Below are 24,524 nucleotides of genomic sequence, written 5' to 3'. Positions count from 1 at the left end.
TCTTGCAATTGTAGAAATTTTGAATAATTAAACACTTATTCACAGAGATTATCCCGATTATGCACTATTGCAGAATGCATGCATAATACATAACCTCCTCTACGTTGATCATCAATCTTGCAGCATTAAAAACAGTGAAACATCAATCGCATGCGCACATTAACACAATATGTAACTCGGGGAAAGCATGCAGCTGAAATCCCCACACTATCTGTATATTATAATGATTGAGAACATGTAACAATACATAGTACAATACTCCTCACAAGTACTCAGTACTATCTCCACCTGTTACTCACAAGTACTCAGTACTATCTCCACCTGTTACTCACAAAACTAGCTCAGATCTGAATCAATCACAGGTTCAAATCTCTTCCACTGCTTGCCTGCCTCCACTGCGCAATCCTGCATGAGAATAGATGAGAATGGTTGAAGCAAACTCATATTTCCTTGGCTGAACCACACAATCCTCATTGGCATTACTCAATCCATTGATTGTGCAAATCTCATGCACAACTATAGTCACAACTGATAGAAATCTCAACCTCTAACACCTGTCTCCACTGAACTGTCCATGCACTGAGTTAATTGGTGTATTATTTAGTTGCTTTATGAGTTAATAATTAGTGAATTAATTAACAATTAATTCACTTCACTCATCACTAGTGTATTCTGCAGTTAGACTAAATACAACTAGTTTAACCAAGTCAAACTGAACACAACTCCATCAACTCCTCAATCAACTCCACCATACTCAATCACTTGAGTTCTAACTGAAGTCCACCATGCAATAGCTCAACTGACTCATAAGAAAAGCGTATTTCCTTCTGACAGCTGCATGTGCCACATCTGTAGCTCAAACTGAAGTGCTCCAAGAGGATAAGATAATGTTTATAGTCCAAATATTATTATGAGCTAATAATATTCAACTGTTCTATTTTTAGCCTGGCAGTCTAAAAATAGAAACCGCCCATATGTCTAAAAATATAAGTCCATCTATTTTTACCAACATGACCAATCATCCACAAATAGCATCCTGCAACTCATAAACCATGATCCATATGTCTAAAAATAGACATAGTCTAAAAATAGACTTTGCGCCAAAAATAGCCTGCGGGCCCACTTAGTGAAGGTGACTTCTTCCCACTAAGCTCCATCATCTTGCTTCATTCTCAACACTCCCTCTCAACAAGATATGGATTATCAACAACCCCTATCCTGCCTCGGTGGTATTCGAATTTGCTCCTGGTGAGCACCTTCGTCAAGATATCAGCATCCTGATCCTCTGTTGGAATGTATGAAAGTAACATGATTCTCCGCTGCACATAATCTATGATATGATGGTACCTGATGTCAATGTGCTTGGATCTATCATGAAATACTGGATTAGCCAAGAGTTTAATGCAACTCTAGTTATCACAATAAATCACTGTAGGCTCCAAGTATGAACCGAACAACCCAACCAGGATCTTCCTCATCCATATAGCCTCGCATGCAGCCAAACTTGCTGCCATATACTCGGCCTCTGCTGAACTAAGTGCCACGGATATCTGCTTCCTGATGTACCAAGAAACTGTTGTCGACCCGATACTGAAAATCCCTCCAGCTGTGCTCTTTCTGTCCGTTGAGCTCCCTGCCTAACCTGCATTCGTGACGCCACATAGCTTCACCTCATCCTCCTGTCTGTACCACAAACCATATCCTGATGTGCCTCTCAGATAACTCAATACATGCTTGCCTGCCTTCCAGAAGAGCTTGGTTGGCTTAACCATAGCTTATGAAAGCTGGTTAACAGCATAGCATATATCGGGTCGTGTATTGACCAGATACATAAGCGACCCCACCAACTGTCGATAAACAGTGGCATCCACTACTTCTGCTAAAGTAGCTTCCTCCTTCCTCCAACCTCCAGGAAGAGGAGTATCAACAGGCTTGCAACCATGCATGTTGAACTTCTCCAGTATCTCCCGAGCATACTTACCCTGAGAAACAAATAGTCCATCACTGCGCTGCCAAATTTCCAATCCCAGGAAAGAATGAAGGAGGCCCAAGTCCTTCATCTCAAACTCCTTAGCAAGATCATCCTTGCATGAAAGTATCAATAGCTCATCATTAGAATCAAATCATCTACATAAAGTACAATGATAAGCAACTTACCCTCCAGCACAATCTGGTATAGGTTAGGATCCGCCTCACTCTTGGAGAATCCAAGTCTGGTGAAATAACTGTCTATCTGTGTGTACCAAGCACGTGGTGCTTGTTTCAACCCATACAACGCTCTCTTGAGCCTGCACACATGCGACTCGCTACTGAAGATCTCGAAACCTTCGGGCTGCTTTATGTACACCTCCTCCTCAATGACTCCGTTGAGGAACACAGTCTTCACATCCATCTGATGAATGTGCCACCCCATCTGCGTTGAGAGAGCAATAATTGTCCATATGGAAGAATACCTTGCGACAGATGCAAAGGTCTCCTCATAATTGATCCCCTCTATCTGTGAAAAGCCTGGGGCAACAAATCTTGCCTTGTACTTCTCCACACTCCCGTCAGCTGCCTGCTTTACTTTGTAGATCCATCTCGAACCCACCATTGATTTCCCCTCCGGTCTTGGGACAATCTCCCATACACTATTTCTAACAATCAAATCATACTCTTCCACCATGGCATCTACCCATGCGAGATCCTCCACAGCTTCCTCGAAAGAGGATGGCTCAGTCACAACACATTTGCTCACAAGAGCCATGTATCCAGTGTACCGATCAGGTGACTGTCTCTGTCTACGTTGAGTTGTAGGCGGTCCTACAACCTTCTCTGCATCTTGAGCCAATCGCTCAGCTTCTGTAATGCGCTTTCGCCCTCTGATGGTTGGCGCTGCATGAGTGGTCTCTTCCACTCCATGAACTTCGTCCTGTGGCTGATCCATGTCCTAAAGCTCATCCTTAGGAACTAATAGCTCCTCATCTGCATGCAAGTGTGGCTCCCTCTCAAGCGAACACTTCATGGCTTTCTCCTGCTGAAATTTTATATCCCGTCGCACAACAGTCTTGCGATTGTCTAGCAATTACACACGATAGTTGTGGGGCATATCAATGCACCCCACAAATATCCCAACCTTTGCGGTCGGCTCCAGCTTCTTCCTAGCATCCTTCGTCACATGCATGTAAACGTTAGAACCAAAAATCCTCAAATGAGAAATATCAAGCCTCTTACCAGAATAAGCCTCCTCGGGTGTACTCATGCCAAGTATCCTGTGAAGACAACGGTTCTGCACATATATTGCAATATTGCATGCTTCCGCCCACAAGTGAAGGGGTAGGCCCTGATCATGCAACATCGCCCATGTAGCACCCATGATCGTTCTGTTCTTCGGCTCAGCAACCCCGTTCTGTTGTGGGTTATGGGGAGCTATAAGCTCTCTTCGAATCCCTTTTGTGTTGTAGAAATCCTTGAACTCGCCAGAGATGAATTCACCACCATTGTCACTCTTAAGAGCCTTCACCTTCTTCCCCGACTCCTTCTCGACCAGTGCTTTGAACTCACAGAACTTTGAGTATGTCTCACTCTTCTTGTTATGCTCTTAACCTGCAAAATGATACCCAATACAGACTATGCGAAGAAAAGATACCTAGAACACAGAATAGCAATGATTTTATTATTCAGAGAGTAATGTTCACTTGCCTCTTCGAGGGGGCAACCTCCAATAGAGCAGAGCTCGATTACAAAATAAGACACGATACTCCTCGCAGGGAGTCTCTATCCTTTATATATGACTCATACATGCAATACCATGGGCCAATACCGTGGGTTTTATTAATACCATCTATCTAATACTACGACCCATTTGCAACTAACTGTGGTCCCGCCATTAATTGCGGGTTAACCACTTACAAATATTAATATGGGCTTTATTGACTCTTGACTATGACGTGATCCCATGACATAAATAATGGGGTTAGGGTGGGACCCTAACATGCCCTCCCCCTTAAGACTAGCCTTGTCCTCAAGGCTGAAGCTGCGGAAACTGCTGAAGAATAGTGGCTGGTTCCCAAGTTGCATCTTCCGGAGAGGTGTCTTTCCATTTGATGAGGAATTCCTTAATCATGCGGCCGCACAGGTGTTTGTCTCTTGTGTCTAGAACCTGTTCGGGTTGAAGCCAGATTGACCCTTCTTCGTCCAATTCAGGTAGACTGGTTTGAACTCGGCAATTGTTCTCGATCACTTTCTTGAGGCACGATACATGGAAAACTAGATGGATTTTTGCAGTAGGTGGCAAAGCCAACTTGTAAGCCACTTCTCCAATGCGCTGAAGTACTTGGTATGGTCCGTAGAATTTTGGAGATAGCTTCTGACAACCCTTGTCTTTGAGTGATGTTTGCTTATATGGTTGCAGCCTCAAAAAGACCTGATCCCCTTCTTGAAATTGGCGCTCTGAGCGATGCTGGTCTACCTGTTGCTTCATGCGGTTCTGAGCTTGATGAAGATTCTCTCTAAGATGGGCGAGCATGGTTGCGCAGTGTTGTAAGAGTTGATCCACTGCTTGTACTTTTGAGCACCCCTTGAGATAAGAAGTAGGGGAAGGCGGAAGTTGACCATATACTGCTTCATAGGGAGTCATTTTGGTGGTGGCATGATAGTTGGTGTTATACCACCATTCAGCCAGAGGTAACCACTGTACCCAAAGGTGTTGCTTTTCTGAAGTGAAACACCTAAGGTAGGTTTCTAGACATTTGTTGACGGCTTCAATTTGACCATCCATTTGCGGATGATAGGAAGTACTGAGTTTTAGTTGAGTGCCTTGTATCCTGGAGAGTTCCTGCCAAAAATTACTGGTGAAGATCGGGTCACGATCGGACACAATAGAAGTGGGCATGCCATGCAATTTGAAAATCTGATCCATGAAATATTGAGCGACGAAAGTTGGTGTAAATGGGTGGGGTAGGGCGCAGAAATGAGCATACTTCGATAGTCGGTCCACAACCACCATGATGATTGACTTGTTCCCGGACTTTGGAAGACCTGTAATGAAATCCATAGAAACTTTCGTCCAAATTGATGTCGGAATGGGCAATGGTTGTAATGTGCCTGGTGTGTTGACGGTTTCCCCTTTGTGGCGTTGACAGACATCACATTCTGCTACAAAAGTAACGATGTCCTTTTTCATGCCATTCCAAAAAAATGATCTTCTGGTGCGAGCATACGTCTTTTGAAAGCCCGAATGTCCTGCAATGGGCGATGAGTGCAATTCTGCCAAAATGCGACTTTTGAGGGTGGATGTTGGGGATATTACGACTCTGTCCCTGTAGCGAAGAATATCATCCTGCCACGAGTAGCCCTTGGTGGAATTTCGATCTACCTGCAATTGAGAAATGAGTTGGGATAGCCCGGGGTTTGAAAACCATTCCTTGCGAGCCTCTTCAATCCATTCTGGAATGGGGAGGGAAATTGCTAGCAGAGTACTTTCTTCCTCAAATTGGCGAGATAATGCATCTGCTACACTATTGTCTTTCCCTTTCTTGTAAATGATCTCATAATCATATCCCAGCATTTTGGCGAGCCATTTATTTTGTTGTGGGGAGGATAGGCGTTGCTCCAGAAAATATTTAAGACTGTGATGATCTGTGAGGATTTGGAAACGTCGCCCCAATAAGTAAGGTCGCCAGGTCTCGACGGCATGTAAGATGGCCATCATTTCTTTTTCGTAGGTAGATTGGCCCAGATTCCTCCCACTTAGTTGTTGGCTTGTGAAGGCCAACGGTCGCCCTTCCTGCATTAAGACCGCCCCAATACCAGTCCCCGAAGCATCACATTCAATGACAAAGGATTTGGTGAAGTCAGGTAGTGCTAAGACTGGAGTGGAACACATGGCGTTTTTGAGAGCGGTAAATGCCTGTTGTGCTTCCTCATTCCAGAAGAAGGAATTTTTCTTTAGGAGTTGAGTGAGGGGCTTCGCTATGCGGCCATAGTTGCGGACAAATTTACGATAATAGCCTGTGAGACCCAAAAATCCTCTCAAGCTCTTCAAGGTCTTAGGTTGAGGCCATTCTTGCATTGCCTGGATCTTTTTGGGGTCCACCTTGACACCTTCACGCCCCACAATGTGGCCCAAATACTCAACTTCTTCCATGCCAAACGAACACTTGGACATCTTGACAAATAATTTATGCTTGCGGAGTAGGTGTAAGAGTAGATCTACATGCTGAAGATGTGCAGCCCAAGTGCCACTATAGATGAGGATGTCATTGATGAAGACAAGGACAAATTTCCTGAGATATGGTTTGAGAATTTGATTCATAAGGCTCTGAAAAGTAGAGGGGGCATTACAAAGACCAAATGGCATGACCAGGAACTCATAATGGCCTTCATGGGTTCGGAAAGCAGTCTTGGGAATGTCGACTTCCTTCATGCGAATTTGGTGGTAGCCTGAGCGAAGATCCAGCTTAGTGAAGAATTGAGCCCCATTGAGTTCGTCTAGCAAATCGTCAACCACCAGAATGGGAAATTTATCTTTGACTGTCAACTTATTGAGGGCCCTGAAGTCGGGACACATCCGCCACTCCCCATCTTTCTTGAGCACCATGACCACTGGGGATGAATAAGGACTAATGCTAGGACGAATGACACCTGCTTCCAAAAGTTCCTTGATGATTTTTTCTATTTCATTCTTTTGGGTGAACGGATATCTGTATGGCTGCACATTTGGGGGTTGGGCCCCTAGAACCAAGGTGATGCTATGATCATGTTCCCCTCACGAGGGTGGAAGCTCATGAGGCTTGTCAAAGACCGGCAGATGGTTATTTAAAATCTGTTGCATCTTAGGATGAATTGGCAGAGACTTGGTTTCGACGACCTGGATGGCATTAAATTGAGCTACCACTCCATGATTGCCCTTTTTTAACAATTTTTCCATCCGATGCGAGCTGATGATAGAGGGGGCTCCCGCCTGGAGTCCACGGAGGGTATGTGTGTAGTTGTTCTGCTTAAAACTCATATATAACTCCTGAAAATCCGTTGTGATTGGCCCAAGAGTGCGGAGCCATTCAGCGCCGAGGACAATGTCACAACCCCCCATGTGTATGGCAAACATGTGGGTTTTCAACTGATAATCCCCCATTTGAAGTTTGACATTTTCATAGCGGCCTTCACATTTCATTGTGCCCCCATCCACAATTTGGACTTGGAAGTTAGAAACTGCTCGTACAAAACAATGCACTGCTTCTGCGATTTTTTGATGGATGAAATTATGGGTACTTCCACTATCAATCAAGTCTACTACTGGGCGATGTTTAAGAAAACCCCTGATTTTGAGAGTTTGAGGGGAAGAAATCCCTGCCAACGCATGCAGCGAAATAACTGGTTCGTCAGAGACATTCTCCTTTTGGTTGTCTTCTTCTAGCGCCTCATGTTCCTCAAGTGGTGGATCTTCCTCTGTTGAGCTGTAGTCAGTGGCATCTATTTGAAAAAATTTGGGCTCCTTGCATTTATGACCTGGGGAGTATTTTTCATCACAGTAGTAACATAGTCCTTGCTTCCTTCTTTCGGCCATTTCCGCAGGTCACACCTTTTGGACCTTAAGTGTTTGAGTCGTGTTGTGAGCCTGTGGGGGACGACCTTTAGCGGTGAAATTTGGGCGACTGTATTGGGCTGCTAATGCACATTCCACGTTACGGGCTACCTTGCAAGCCTCTGTCCAAGTGGGAGGGTGGTGCAGTAAGACTTGAGCTTTGATGGCTTCTTTAAGACCACTGATAAAAAATTCCGTGTAGAACACGTCTGAGAGACCCCAAGTGCAGTAGGCTAAGGCTTCAAAAGCTGTAATATATTCATCCACTGTACCTGTCTGTCGAAGCTTAGTAAGACGACCCAAAAAAGAGTCCTCCTGTTCAAAGTGGTCTCGAAGAGCTTTGGTAAATTGGGTCCAAGTCTTAAAAGGTCCATTGTAACGTTGATGCCATTCCCACCATTGCCACCGTTCATTGTCCAAGTACATGCTCCCCAACATAAGCTTAGTCACATCATCTAAGATACGATTCAGTTTGAAATACTGCTCCATTTGTGCTATCCATGCGGACGGGTGAGAACCATCAAATTTATGCATATCCAACTTGGGAGGTCGCTGACTGGGTGGTGGGTGGGTGTGCCAGATGTGAGGAGAGTGGCTAGACTCACCCTCATTGTATTCATTGCCATTATACGCCTCCTCGTGGGCTGACTCCTTGCCCTTCGGGATTAATTGCTGGACCTGGAGACATAGTCCGTTAAGCTGATTATTGAGGGATTGGATGGATTCTTCAAGTTTGTCCATTCTTTCATTGGCCATTGCTTGAGCTCTAGTTTCTACCATACACCAACCTGATGAAAAATTGGGACCGCCTAAAAATTTTCACTAATAATTGAATGGTACCACCGTGCTCAGCTCGTCGTCCTGATTTTTTATTTTATTTATTTTATTTTTATTTTTATTTTTATTTTTTTTATTTTTATTTTTTTTTTTATTTTTTTTTATTTTTTTTTCTGAAAACTCCTAACAGAGTTTTACTCCTTCCTGATCAATATTGCAGTCGTCAAATCCTCAAAATGTCAATGCGGCCAAAAGTCCTGCGAAAATTATACCTCGGTATAGGAACCCTTCACAACAACTCCGATCTGGTGGATCTGAGAGATCTGAATGGCGGATCAGATAGATCTGGGCGGCGGAACAGACTACTGCTGCGGATCGGCTAGATCTAATAGATCAGAATGACTGATCTACGAACTCGAGACTGCGGGACTGATGTCTGCTGCTGCTGCACCCCGTTGCACCAGCGGATCTGGAATAGATGATGTGCGATCCCCCGATAGAAAAGGGAACTATGGTCTTGAGGAGTGTCAGGTGCTACAGATCGCAATATACATAAGGGTCTGGCAGTAGTACTCGGCCCAATGTTTTAGGGCTCTAACTAAGGAGGATCGACTGTACCCTTAGCCGTGCAACCCGACTACCCTATCGTATGGGCGAGTAATCTCTCCGAGTGCTGTTCTCGGTGTACTGTAGCCACAAGACGACCGATGGTTTATCTATGGTGAGGTTTCAAGGGAGCCTAGGGGCTTCCGATATACCCAGAGGGTACGTGGAAGACAGTCCGTGCGCGGTTCTGTCTAATGCGCTACTACTCGAAGGGGTACCCACAGGGGTTACAAGGGAGTCCAACAGACGTGACCACCTCTTGTATTTCCTACGTGCATGCCTCCCCAAATCCGCAAGTTTATGCGCTCAACGACAGATCCCGTGGTTCAAAGACGCCGGAACACGTCTCTAGCCAAATTTTGTTTTTTTGCTAAGAATTGGAGATCCCACCGGCCCTAGAAAGTGCTCTGATACCACTTGTTATGCTCTTAACCTGCAAAATGATACCCAATACAGAATATGCGAAGAAAAGATACCCAGAACACAGAATAGCAATGATTTTATTATTCAGAGAGTAATGTTCACTTGCCTCTTCGAGGGGGCAACCTCCAATAGAGCAGAGCTCGATTACAAAATAAGACACGATACTCCTCGCAGGGAGTCTCTATCCTTTATATATGACTCATACATGCAATACCACGGGCTAATACCGTGGGTTTTATTAATACCATCTATCTAATACTACGGCCCATTTGCAACTAACTGTGGTCTCGCCATTAATTGCGGGTTAACCACTTACAAATATTAATATGGGCTTTATTAACTCTTGACTATGACGTGATCCCATGACATAAATAAGGGGGTTAGGGTGGGACCCTAACACTTCTTCTGCATGAAGAAGATCCAACACTTTCGAGAGAAATCATCAACAAAGATCACATAGTACATGTGCTTTGTTGTCGAAGCTACTGAGAAAGGTCCACACACGTCTGTGTGAATTCTCTCAAGGATCGTCGTGGCGCGACTATCCTTCTCGTGAAAGGTGGCTTTCACAAATTTTCCCAAAGTACACCCCTTGCACTGATTTGACTGTGCAAGAGTGCCTTTAGGAAGCCCAGTAGTTATCTGCTGCAGTATCTTCAAGGCTCCATGGTGAAGGTGACCCAATCTCCTGTGCCACAGCTCGCCATCATCCCGGCTCACCAATCCTTCTGCCTTGCATGCCATTGCTGCGCAACCATCTACATGCAACTGATAAAGGTTCCTAACTCGAACCCCTATCTTCCGGGTTTCTCCAGTTGTCTTACTGCGCAGGAAAGCCTTTCCCTCGCTGAAAACAACATCATATCCCTTGTCTTCTAACATCGCCACAGAGATAAGATTCTTCTTCAATCCTGGAACATGCATCACTTCCTTCAATATGAAGGGTTTACCAGACTCCCTCTCAAAGGAAATGGTACCGATACCGATCGCACTGTATCTACCATCATCGCCCATCTCGATGTGCACTCCAAGATCTTTCTCCTCCATATCAGAAAACAAATCTCGATCTCCTGTCATGTGAAAAGACACACCACTGTCCAAGAACCATACCGATCCCATCACACTTGATACCAAGCATGCGATCAACGAAAAATCAAGCTCAAACTACGAGGCTAAGGCCTCTCCTGCTGCAGATCTAGCAGCTTGCTTATTTTTCTTCTTCTGCGGACAATTTGTGGCATAGTGTCCGTGCTGGTGACAGTGAAAGCACTTCACCTTGGACATGTCCTGCTTCTTGCCTTTCGCACCGGAATGAGAAGCTTTCTTGTTCTTCCCCTTCTTTGCTTTGGCAGCCAAAGCGCAATTTTCTTCATCAGGTGCCTTTGATGAAGATCCATCCCTGGTATTCCGCCTGATCTCCTCCTGCACAAGATCTGACCAAAGTCTCTCCCATCCTGGCAGTTTCTCCCGACCATTGACAGAGTCCTGATAGGAATGCCAACTCTTTGGAAGACCAAGGAGAGCCAAGCTCACCAAGTCCTCATCATCGACAGTCACCCCCACACTTCCCAGCTCATCCCTGCATTGTGTGAACTTCGTGAGATACTTGGGCATGTTGTCTCCCTTCTCGCACTTAATGTTTCTAAGTTTATCCTTGAGCGCCAACTTCCTCTGGTCGCTTTTGCTTTGGAATAGATCTGTCAACGCTTTCCACATCAAGTATGGAGAAGCCTTTCCATGCAGGCTGGACACAATGTGATCCTTCACGCCCTCCAACAGAATCCTTCGACACTTTGCTGTCTTCTTTTGCCAAGCCTCAACTTGAGCAGTATCAGTAGGCTTTGGGACCTCAGCCTCTATGAACTCCTTCAGCCCATTGTCATCTAACACCACCTCCATCCTGTCTTTCCATGCAATATAATTCGAGTTGCCCTCAAGAGCATACTCCAATCGCAATCCGTTGAAAGACATTGCTTCTTTGACACCAAAAACACACTGCTGCAAATTCGAATTCCACCAACTCAAAACTCAACCGCTTTTGATCTAAAAATCGTGAGAACAAACTATTTCTCGTACAGAGGTTGACTATATGGGCTTTTACCGGATATCTCACCTTCCAAAGGAAGGATGAATCCAGAGGCTACCTGGCCCGATTACAGACTCTGCCTGAAGAAACAAAATGTAAACACTTTCTAAATAATAGATCTGATGATCAACTCTGCTCTGATACCATGTAGAAATTTTGAATAATTAAACACTTATTCACAGAGATTATCTCGATTATACACTATTGCGGAATGCATGCATAATACATAACCTCCTCTACGTTGATCATCAATCTTGCAGCATTAAAAACAATGAAACATCAATCACATGCGCACATAACCTCCTCTACGTTGATCATCAATCTTGCAGCATTAAAAACAATGAAACATCAATCACATGCGCACATTAACACAGTATGTAACTCGGGGAAAGCATGCAACTGAAAACCCCACACTATCTGTATATTATAATGATTGAGAACATGTAACAATACATAGTACAATACTCCTCACAAGTACTCAGTACTATCTCCACCTGTTACACACAAAACTAGCTCAGATCTGAATCAATCACAGGTTCAAATCTCTTCCACTGCTTGCCTGCCTCCACTGCGCAATCCTGCATGAGAATAGATGAGAATGGCTGAAGCAAACTCGTATTTCCTTGGCTGAACCACACAATCCTCATTGGCATTACTCAATCCATTGATTGTGCAAATCTCATGCACAACTATAGTCACAACTGATAGCAATCTCAACCTCTAACACCTGTCTCCACTGAACTGTCCATGCACTGAGTTAACTAATGTATTCTTTAGTTGCTTTATGAGTTAATAATTAGTGAATTAATTAACAATTAATTCACATCACTCATCACTAGTGTATTCTGTAGTTAGACTAAATACAACTAGTTTAACCAAGTCAAACTGAACACAACTCCATCAACTCCTCAATCAACTCCACCAAACTCAATCACTTGAGTTCTAACTGAAGTCCACCATGCAATAGCTCAACTGAGTCATAAGAAAAGTGTATTTCCTTCTGACAGTTGCATGTGCCACATCTGTAGCTCAAACTGAAGTGCTCCAAGAGGATAAGATAATGTTTATAGTCCAAATATTATTATGAGATAATAATATTCGACTGTTCTATTTTTAGCCTGGCAGTCTAAAAATAGAAACCGCCCATATGTCTTAAAATAGAAGTCCATCTATTTTTACCAACATGACCAATCATCCACAAATAACATCCTGCAACTCATACACCATGATCCATATGTCTAAAAATAGACATAGTCTAAAAATAGACTTTGCGCCAAAAATAGCCTGTGGGCCCACTTAGTGAAGGCGGCTTCTTTCCACTAAGCTCCATCATCTTGTTGCATTCTCAAAAACAATCAACTTTGAGGTTGACCGCATTGTAGTGCGATTATCTTGAAGGATTGGCTCGAGAAAACAGGAAGGAATCCATGAGGGGATCATTCTTCATCTATCCATATATTCTTTTGCTGAGTTGGTGCACTCGAACCCTGTCAACAATGGAGGTAGCTGCAGATCTGTGGATTAGCTACAGAATCAAGTCAATTCCGTAGCTGAATGCAAACTTTAATAAAACAATAAGGTATATGGACAAAATATGAAAAAGAGGACATGTAAGTGCTTACCTTAACAAAACCTTATATTTATTGCATTTATTTGGGTGATAGGAATAGGAAAAAGGAGGAAATATGGGAAAAAAGGGGTGTCAAGGTAAAGAAGTTCTTGGACTCTACATGGGGTATAAAGGACCTCTCTACTTTTCCATCTTCACTAGCTGCAAAATCAGGGTGGCGGTTGATAACAATAGAAAACTTATGGATAGTGGTAGTTAAGAGAAAATATATAGATCCTGAATTTTTGGAGTGGATTCGTAGAGCTGATAAAAAACTTGCCATTGCATCTTCAATATGGAAGGCTACACTGGAATCAATTGGCATAGTTGAAGAAGGTCTTGCATGGATGGTCAGGAATGGAGAAAAAGTCAAAATTGAGGATGATTTGTGGGTGGGATGCAGTGAGAATTATGCACTCCCAAGGGAGATTATAGACTTCCTTAACAATCATGGAATTACTTTTCTCAACCAGATAGCGGATCCCGATGAGACAATGCTCTGGCAACAAGGTTGGAAATTGGTTAAAGCTCTCCAAATATAGCCACTGTGGGGAGAAATATGGCAGTCATATATTAGAGATTGAATTGATCAAATGTTAGGTTAAGAGACTTCTAGATGAGCTCCGATGGGTCCATGCCCCAAATGGACAATACTCCCCAAAATATGGCTATGGTTACCAGATTGACAAGAGACTTCACGGGGGTCAGGAATGGTGGTGGAAACCCTTTAGGAAGTTGAAGTGCCCAGCAAAATCAAGGTTGTTATTTTGGTGCCTCCTTACGAACAAAGTACCTACATGGGATAATCTCCGGAAAAGAAACAAGAATGGACCTAGATGGTGCACCCTTTGCAAAAGATCAGAGGAAACTATAAGCCATGTTTTCCTAACCTGTCTTTTCACTTCCAAGGTATGGGAGTTTGCTTTGAATCTAATGGCAATCAGGCAGGACTGGAGAGGGCCATCCCTCATGGAGGCTTGGCATCTTTGGAAAATCAAGAGGATAATCCGAAAAAATATTCCACGTACTATTTCTTGGGGCATATGGCTTGCTAGGAATAAGGGAATTTTTAGGGATGTCCCCTTGTCACCGTACCTAATTGCAACCGAATGTGCATCAATCATTGCTCTTCTCCCTCTGTCAACAACTTCTCAAATCCATCGAATCAACAAGGAAGAACATATTGACCCTCTTATCCTTTGGGCCTATTTTGATGGTGCATCGGATTCACATAACATATGTGGGGTAGGACTGGTTATATATCATAACGAACAAAGGTATTTGAAAGCCTCTGCAAGCCTTAGGGAAGGAACAAACAACTATGCAGAGCTCCAAAAATTGAAACTACTACTATGATGGATCAGGGACTTAGGGATTGAATCTGTGCAAATCTTCAGAGATTCGTTAAATGTTGTTAACTAGTTCAATGAGAGTCATAGGTGTCAAAACCACATTTGTTCCCAATTATTGAAGATATTTTACAGATAAAAATGATTTTTGATTACATATATGTTTGTCACGTCTACAAGGAGCAAAACATCACAACAGATCTCCTTTCTAAGGAAGGTCTGCAACAAAATCTAGGCATTTGGAGAATTACAAAATATGAGGATGGGCTAATCTGTGTGTTAGATCATCCACTCTACATCAGATGAGATGTCTTCTTCTTCTTCTGCAGGGATCTAGTCTCAATGCTTACAAAACTTTTCATGCAAATAGATTTCTGTCTTATGATTGTGGTTCTGGTATACATTTAGCATTATGTGTGGATTACTGGACTTACTTTGAGATAGTGATATGTATAAACTTATGTATATGGGGGTTATTTTCTCCTATGTTTAGGAGGCCTTCTATGTTTTTCCTTTCTTTTTGATACCGCGATGATGATAGAGTTTAAACATAATCTCTTCAGGGATGTTGTGTTTTTTGACCTCATAGAGGAACTGTGTTTATTTGCAGCAATGTGAAACCACAGACTTCAGGAATGCTTAAAGCATCTACAAATGTAATTTTTTATTTCCTCAATAAAAAGTTCGATTTTTCCATTGGAAAAAAACAAAACAAAGTGTCTAGCATGAGCGAAAAACGTGTTGTGCATAACCCGAAGGTACATAATATCATCCTTAAAAAACAATATAAACCATCCAAGTAAAAACATTACAGATCCATTTGCATGCCCTCTATGAAGGGCCGATGATAAAATTCCCGACGCTTGACCATTGTTCAACTCTGTGATTTTCCAAATTTCTATATTTTGAGTAGTGCCTTCTTTAGACAAGTTATCAACCTTTGTGTTCCTTTCCTTGTAAATATCGCAGCAAGAGATATGATCAAAAAATTGCTTTAAAAAGTTGATCTCCTCAAGAATATGACATAGTGTGTGCATGTGGCATTTAGAAGTATTGTTGAACCAATTAATAACAATATTTGAATCCACAAAATCCACAATCTATGAACTCCCTTTTCATTAGCAAACAACATAATCAAATAATTGTTTGTGCCACATCCAAGAACATTCTTTATTTTATAAAGATGGTCTTGATTTAATAACAAGAGAGCCCCTCCCCTCAAACACCTCTAGCAAGGGAGGCACAATCAAAATATGACAATACATATTAAAACTTAATACTTACAATAAATTTTTTTCATATATATAACATTAACAAATTAAATAAAAAATAATAAAATATTAATGATTTAAAAAAAAAAAAAATCACATTGAGAATATTTGGTCGACGCTTTTCGAACCAGCCAGTGTGGTTCATCTTCACGACAAGATGGTTCATCTTCAGGACAAGATGAAGACCAGTGTGGTTCATCTTCAGGACAAGATGGTTCATCTTCAGGACAAGATGAAGACCAGTGTGGTTCATCTTCAGGACAAGATGAAGAGATGAAGAGGCAGATCTCAATGTGATTTTTTTCCGAAAAAGTTTCATTAACAAGTTATGGATCTATAACTACATATATATTATTAGGATTTCAATAAAAAATATATTTCTACCAATAAAAATGTGAAATTTGTTATTAAAAAACAGCGTAAATCAGAAGCTTGAATTCAAATAACATAAATCTATTTTGATTTGGAATTTACCAAACACCAAAATGAATCAAATCTCTCTCTCTCTTAAAGTGTAAACATTAGATGAATCTAGATACAATAAGTTATTCTAATTTTATTTTTGCTTGAGGAAGAAGATATAACCTCTATCATATATACCTTCTCACTAATTTAATTTGTTGATATACATTTTTATGAGCTAGTTTAAATATTTTAAGTTTTTATTTTTATTTTTTTAAGTATATTTTCTAGTGAATTTTGTTGTAAATGTAATTAGAATTATTGGAAAGATAAATTTAAATTGTTAAATTTTTATAAATTAAGTATCTATGTGTTTAGATACATATTTAACAATGAAAAATAACAATTTCACAAAAAATATATGAAAGAAAACAAAAAAACAAAAAATAATTAAATTTGATCTATATCTAATATATTTGAAAAAAAATTCTTTTAACTACAATACTCACAACCAACAATAACAACAATACTCACAACCAACAATATATCATAAATGTAAAATATTTCCAATTATCATAAAAATTAAACTTTGAAACAATAAATAAACACTCACAACTCAATAGATTTTCCCACTGTGTAAAAAAAATAAATAATAAAATGTAAAACATTTACCATTAAAAAATCATTTTTTTTTTTGAAAAAATCATATTAAAAAAAAAAATTGAAAAAATAAATGGGCATTTGAACAAAGAGGCAATCACACAGTCAAAATATCCTCCCATATTTGTGTGATGTGAGTGGGGCAAATAAAATTATCCTCGTCTTTGTGTTATCCATGAACAAAATTATGATTGAATATCGGAAGCCTCACCAGTTGAATGGGATCCAACGATACTCAGTGCCGCAGTCATGATTGGAATTTCTTGGGAATTGAACATGGAACTGAGACTGCAATTGAAGCTCTCTTCGTTCCCTTCGTTCTCCTCATCATGCTCTTCCCCATCGCTCACATACCGCAGTGTTCACTTTCACCCACTTGGTTTACCTTACAATCCCAATTCTAATTCGACTTCACATCCCCATTCCCGTTTGCTTACTGTCAATAACCACAAGAGGGATTCGAGCATGAATGTTCCTACTGGTTTTATCCACACTGCTTCAACAATGGTAACAAATTCTGCACAGGGAAATGATAGCATTAGAAGTCTCCATGAACCTGATGGGCAAGGAGCACAAGAAGACATGAAAGCAAGTGAACCATTTAACACTAGAAGAATAATCAATGGGAATTTAAGACATATTTCAAGCAGCAACAGGAAGGGCGAGCTTGAAGATGAAATGGCTTTGGTTAATGATAAATTGCAATCGTCAGCTGCACATGAGAGTTTCCTTGCGGGTGAAACTGACTTTCTTGATCTGGCTAAGCAGTCAGAAAGTGTTGGAGAGAAAAGTGCACAGCAAGAATTGAAATCAGATTACGGGGAATTGATTGGAGGGAAATCGCGGGATCATGGTGGAAATCAAAAGAGTTTGAAATTAAATACAAATGCTAATTCTGATAAAGAGGCGGAGTCCAAGTCCAAGAATAACAGGCAGGCAGTAAAGAGGTCAAATGTAATTGCCAAGCAAGTGATCAGCAAGACTTCTGCACTTAGTATGGGGTTTGTTTCCCAGCTTTGGGTGGACACAACATCTGTAAGTGTTATTTTACTTGTATCAGGTTTGTTAGAATAGTAATTCGTCCACTTTAAGTTCATTCATGTTGAATCTGGAGAAGTCCTTTTTATCTTTTGTAGTTATGCCTGTCAGTGTCTCTGCACTAAATAACCTTAATCCATCGGAATTCTGTTACTCTTTTGGAAAGTGGCTATCGATAGTTTTTTTGAAGTTGGGAGTTTGACCAGCAATGCAATTCTATTAACTGATTGGTGAGAAAGCTTCAAGTCAAACAGTTAGCTATTCAAAATTAACAATAACGGGAAGAAACTGACTAGGCTACAAGAATGAGGACTAAGAGCAAGCAACCAGAGCCAAATGCGGTTCTGTTAAGAAGCAATCCTATGTTGTTCTCGTTGCCACTTGTAATAAGCAACGGTGTTGACGTCCAGTTTTGGTTTGATTGTCATAGATCTTGTGTTCTGTGCTGTAGTCTGCCAAAATGTGGGCATATGACACACACACAAATAAAAGTTAGATAAGATAATTTTATTAATATCCAGCAAATGATAAGATGCTTTCCAGTTTATTTTGCCTGTGTGTAAATCCTGACCTACTTTAGACCCAACATTTTTTTTAATATGGTATATGGCAGCCATGGGTCGAATTTTCCCGAGGAAGTAATCGGAAATGAAATTTTATGATCAAGAATTGTTGTAAGCAGCACAGTAAACATTCGTTTTTAAAGAGTTTGAAATAGAGATGTGGCCACAATTGTTGTAGCTGAATCACCATGGTTTGTGGTAACAGGTTTTCACATTTGGAAACTGAGAATAAAATTGTTGCTATTGGGCAAAGTCTTACTCGAGATTATGGAAGGTACGGATAAGAAGCTGACCACAAGCCATGATGAAATTAGTAAGTGGGAGGCTAGAGATGGTAAAGCTCTTGTGTGCATAATTTTAAATGTATGTGATAACATGGTTTACCAGTGTTCCACGGGGATGTGTACTGCAAGGTCGGGAGTGTGCCCCATGCTTCCACACCCCTGGTACAGAGGGGTGCTTGGTGAAACATTTCGCCGTGCATACCATTTGCAAAAATTGGTGAAACACACAACGAAATGTTTAACCAATGAGTGGGACATACGTTGCAAACTGGGGGCTTCTGGATGCTCCCATCAGAAAGCAGGATGCCTTGGCATACCCCACGATTTTTCTCCAGAAAACCCCAACATTGAGAAAGAAAACCATAAAAGACTTCAAAAAAAACAAAGATTCCATTGCACAATTATGTATTTACATGGATGAATGAGTTTCCCTATAATTTTGGGTTGTCTTTGTGCGTTCCTCCACTCCCGTGTCTCAAAAGCTTGGTGTAACACTGTTTTACACGTAGGTCATGCAACTAGTTCAAACGTCAAGTTGAGTTTGTCAAAGAGCAATTGGCCATGTGTGAATGAACCGTTGCAGATGAAGATGATATAATGACACTTTTGTCGAAGCTTACCAAAATCCAGTGAAAGATTAATTTAGAGTTGGGAACTGTGTCTATATGAACATTAAAGACGGTAATGTAACTCCAAGAAGAAGGAAATATGAAGGATTGAATCTAAGATCCATGCAACCATCTTTTTAGCAGGATATAAGGGTAAAGCAAAGAAGAAAAATGGAAGCAGTAATCACCAGCAGCAATATAAATCAAGCATCTTCAAGAGTAATTAGGATACAAAGTACAAAGAAAATAGGGTGTGCTCTATATTGAGGTGTAATAAGGCATTACTGTTGATTTTGGGTAGCATCGTATGTGCTCTAGCTCCGGAATTTTGTAGAGGGGCTAAAACACATGAGATCTCCAAGACCCATAAATCATTTGGAGAAATTCCACCGGATGAGGAGTTATTAAAATAATTAATTTTTTAATGGGTTCCTAAGTCTAAACTTAGGAAAATAAAAATATTAATGAGTATTAATAAGAATATAAGTAAGAAACTTCTAATTGACGAAGATCAAGTCTGTTTTAATTTTAGCCGTTGATTAGGGACTTAATCTCGGCCGTTGATTCATCAATAGGAAAAGTATAAGAGGAGGCTTGAGGGTCAATTGGAGATACACTTGAGAGATCAGTTAGTTTCGATTTTTCTGGGGTGAGGTTTGCTGAGAAAATCAAACAAGTGATTTGTTGCAGCAAAGGGGCAAGGATAGTTGAGGTAGGAGGATCTTCTCCAGGACCTCGAATACACAACAGAGAGAGGCAGAGAGACGCCAAAGGACGCAACGCAGACCTGGGGAGGCTGACGCTGGGTTAGGAAGGGCCCACACATTACCAGTGCAGGGGTAGAGCCACCCTCCAGCAGAAATCCAAATTCAGCCGGGGAGCAGCAATATCAATCGAGAAGGCTGACGTTAGAGCTCCAGGAGGCAGAAGGAGGTAGTGCAGTGTTGACTAAGTGTCCTAGTGTGCTCCATGAAGGCCCACGCAGCTACTGCAAGGGGCAATGCAGTTGTAGCCGGGGATAGTCAGTCCAGCTACCAGAACGAAGAAATTTTTGCCGGGTGAAGTGAGGTATCTCACTTAGGTTTCTGCCTGTATATTTTTATCTCTGTAATTGGATTGCTGAGAGGGCATCCAGAGTTTTATTCAGAACTACTGCTTAATAATAGAAAACTCTCAGAGCTGTTGCACCGGTTTTCCCGCATTGGGTTTTTCTAGGGACGTTTGTCCAAAAATAACGGTGTCCCTTGTGTATTTGTCTCATTCTATTTTCAGTTCATGATCTGTATGTATGTGTAGTCTGCAATATTGTTTTCATCGCTGTTTAAATAATTAAATAACTTGTTGAATGTAAAAACAAGTAGGAGATGATAAACCAATGATTGCAGTAGGATTTCTGATGTGTAGATTCAGAAATTCTCACATGGTATCAGAGGATTGCAGATCATAGGAGACTGAAGACACTAGCCGGGAGATCCAGAGAATTTGCTGCAGAGAGGCAGCTGTCTCGAGTGACAGCATTGTTCCAGAGCCAGAGAGGCAGAGGGAGAGTGATGCAATGCAGAAGAGGTGACGCAGAGGCTCATGCAGTGCCTGTGTCAACATTTTGAGCGAGGTGAGGGTGACGCAGTGGCTGGGAGGAGCCCACGCAGTAACTGTGTCAACTGTCTAGGCCAACGCAGAAGCAGAGAGGGGTAGATTAGGCTCACGAAGAGCCACATCATCTTTCCGAACTAAGAAGGAGTGATGCAGTGGCCAGGAGGAGCTGATCCAGCTCACGCAGTGATTGCGCAGAGCCAGAGGAGCTCAGATTCTTCAATTGCCAGGGCTGGAGGAGCAGAGCAGATTCGATCAATGGAGCTGGTGGGACGCTGTTGCTGTTGGTGCAGAATAGTGTTTGTGGAGACAAAGCCAAGGTAGAGGGAGTCATTGCCTTGATAGATTTCTAGCCAAAGAAATCTAGATCTGGGTTGCAACAACAAAGGAGGATTAGAGAGGAGTGATTCGACATTTGGCCGGAGGATTTCTGTTAAGGAAATCAAGACTCAGAGGGAGTCTAAAGGAGCTTGTTCCTTAGAGGGTTTCTTGCGCCAAAGAAATCCAGATCCAAGTCTTGCTGGATTAGCAACAGGAGAGGGAGAAGAGAACCTGTCCTATATTTTTTGAGCAGAGATGGTAGTCTATGGAATGAGGGATCAAGAGAGATTGGAAGGAGCATCCAATTTTGTCATCTGGAAGGCTAGGATTCTGGCAATCCTAGACAAACATCACATCAAGGACTATGCCTTCAAAGTAGTTGCTATTCCAGTCGACGTTGATCCATTAAAGAAGTACGAGGAGGCCCAGGCGAAGGCCAAGTGCATGATCCTAGACGGGGTCAAGTATCATGTAGTACCACACATTGCTGAGAAAGAAACAACAAGGGAGATGTGGGAGATGCTGACCACCTTGTAGTGGGCACTTCCATCCAGCGGAAGATGCTATTAGAAAATCAGCTGAGATAGTACCAGATGCAAAAGGGAGAAGAGATCGATCCCTTCCTCCTCAGGTTGCAAGGGATTAGAGACCAGTTGACTTCCGTGGGGTCTACACTAGATCCTAAGTTCATGGTCAGGACTGCCCTAAATGCAGTCACTAAGGACTAGGAGATATTTTTCCAAAGTATCTTGGGTAGAGCGACTCTCCCCAGTTGGGAGGAGATGTGGGCAACTCTTCGACAAGAAGAGATCAGGAGGTTGACCAAGGTGGGGGGTAGCGACAACGGAACCCGGGTCAAGAAGAAGGAGGAGGATGTAGCTCTCGCATCATCGGGACAGTAAGGGCAACAAAAGCGAAAGAAGAAGGATATTTCCAAGGTCAGATGCTTCAAGTGTGGGGAACTTGGACATTATGCCACTCAGTGCCTCGGAAGAAGGGCAAGGAGGAAGCTTCTGAATCAGAGGCTTCTCCAGCGAAAGCTAACAGGGAAGGTGAGGATGACGATTGTGCCATGAGTGCTCATGCACCTCTAGAGAAGAGGTGGGGCGACATGGAGTTGTAGTTGAGAGGATTACATGACGGGGGCTGGATCTGTTGATTTGGGGTAGCATTGGATGTGCTTTAGCCACGAAAATTGGTGGAGAGGTTGGGGCACATGAGATCTCCAATACCCAGAAAGGGTTTGGGCAGATTCTAAACAGATCAGGAGATATTAAAATAGTTAATATTTTTAATGGAGTCCCTAAGTCTAAACTTAGGGAAAATAAAATATTAATGTGTATTAATATGAATCTGTGTTAGAGTGGTCCAAAAGACATTGATCAAACCAGATCTAATCTTAGCCGTTGATTAGGGACTTAATCTCGGCCGTTGAGATGTCAAAAGGAAAAGTATAAGAGGAGGCTTTAGGGTCACTTGGAGAGTACACCAGATGATCAGTCATTGTATTCTCTACAGCGGGGTTTGCTAAGAGAGATAGAATCAGTGATCAGGAGAGCAGCTGAGGGGCATTGAGTACAAAGGATTAGAGAAGGCATAGATTATGCCGGGAGAGCAGCATAGCAGCCAAGGAGGGTGACGCAGAGCCACCAGGGGCTCATGCAGGTTTATGCAGAGGTAGCCAAGTGCTGCGCAGAGGGGCTAGCGTAGCTGACGCAGAGGCTCCCAGAGCTGATGCAGGGCCTCTTGGGGCTGATGCAAGCCAAGAAACGCTGACACAGGGCCAGCGTGAGACAGAGAGGGGCTGACGCAGTCCAGATTGGGCAGACGCTGGGGTTGCAGGAGCAGTTTTGTGCTGAGAAGCTGCCGGAAGGGTTTTCCATGGTTTCAGCCAGGAGATTTCTCTCAAACTGTGAGATATAGCTGCTAAGGAAATTCTCTGTTGGGTAGGCCAGTTACGACACCCAGATTGTACTCTGAAACTGCTTAATAAATCAAACCCTCATATAGCTACACTAGTTTTTCCACATTGGGTTTTTCCGAGGACATTGGTCCAAAAATAATGGTGTCATGTGGTGTGTTTGTTCTTGTTTCTTTTAGTTGCTGATCTGTAATATGTTGAGCATGCACTGGTGTTTATTTTCAGTATTTACTTCATAAATAACTTGTTAAAGAAAAATTATCAAGTAGGTAGGAATAAATCAGGAAAAGTATATGAAGGGTTTTTAAATTAAGTAAACTTAGAAACTGCAACATGGTATCAGAGCGTGATTGTAGATCACAGGAGGACTAAGAGACATCAGCCGAGCGGAGCAATAGCAGTAGAAAACAACTATCTCGAGGTGACAAACGCTGTTTCTAGCAGCGTAGAAGCCAAGGAAGTGTGACGCAGAGCTAGCCAAAGCCACGCAGAAGAAGCCGGGAACTGTGTAGAGCCTCAGAGAGGTGAGCGTTGCTAATGCACAGGACCAGAGCGCTGACGCAGGGCATCCGAGAGTTGACGCAGACCCATCCGGGGTGATGCAGAGCCAGCGTGAGGTAGAGAAGGGCTTATGCAGTTCACAGAGAGGCAATTGCTAGGGACTACAAGGCTGCAGGAATATTGAGAGTGGCGCTGGTGAGGTACTGTAGTCAGAACAGTACCTGACAGAGCAGGGCCAGAGGAGTTGTTACCGAGGGTTTCTAGCCGAGGAACCTGGATCAGCAGTGCAGTTGCACAAGACGATCAGAGTAGGGGGCATCTTGACAAGCGGTAGAAGGATTTCCAGGAGGGAAATCAGGACTCAGAGGGAGTCTAGAAGAGAACTTCCAGACGGGAAGTAGAGATTTACAGGAGTCAAACAGAGAACTTCCAGGAGGGAAGTAGAGGAGCGTCATGGCACTACATGGGGTAAGAGACCAGGATAGATTGGACAGAGCATCGAACTTCGCAGTCTGGAAGGCCAGAATCTTATCAGTGCTTGACAGGAATCGTGTCAAGAACTTCGCCTTGAAGGTTATAGCTATCCCAGTCGACCCCAATGATATTGATAAGTACGAGGAGGCGATGGTGAGGGCCAAGTGCATTATCCTTGATAGGGTCAAGGATCATGTGGTACCACATATAGTCGAGAAGGAAATGACAGTTGAAATGTGGGAGGCTCTCAAGAACCTGTACTAGCATACTTCTGTGTAGAGAAGAATGCTGCTCGAAAACCAGATGAGGTCGTATTAGATGAAAAAGGGTCAAACGATTGACTCCTTCCTCGGAGGACTGAATGAGATCCGAGATCAGTTGACTGCTATAGGAACGACATCGGATCAGAAGCTTATGGTGAGAAAAGCCCTTAATGTTGTCTCAGAAGAGTGGGAAGTGTTTGTTCAGAGCATC

The 24,524-nt window shown here is 42.4% G+C and overlaps 1 protein-coding gene across 2 annotated transcripts in view; it reads left to right on the top strand.

Moving 5' to 3' along the window:
• The first annotated feature begins 16,845 nt into the window (after positions 1 to 16,845).
• Positions 16,846 to 24,524, top strand: part of LOC149167743 (uncharacterized) — a 293,220-nt gene continuing 285,541 nt past the window's right edge. The window contains exon 1 of one of the 2 annotated variants that reach the window (XM_089433125.1): positions 16,846 to 17,782. In XM_089433125.1, coding sequence (XP_089289251.1) covers positions 16,997 to 17,782 — 786 coding nt within the window. In that variant the 5' untranslated portion in view covers positions 16,846 to 16,996. The remainder of the gene's footprint in view (positions 17,783 to 24,524) is intronic. The other variant, XM_089433124.1, reaches the window with a different exon arrangement.

This window comes from Pinus tabuliformis, chromosome 5_1, assembly GCF_031772625.1.
Source record: "Pinus tabuliformis cultivar Carrire ecotype Pingquan chromosome 5_1, CPIR1, whole genome shotgun sequence".
NCBI lineage: Eukaryota > Viridiplantae > Streptophyta > Pinopsida > Pinales > Pinaceae > Pinus > Pinus tabuliformis.
The sequence above is the reverse complement of the archived record's forward strand: the minus strand, read 5'-3'. Positions and strand labels throughout refer to the sequence as shown.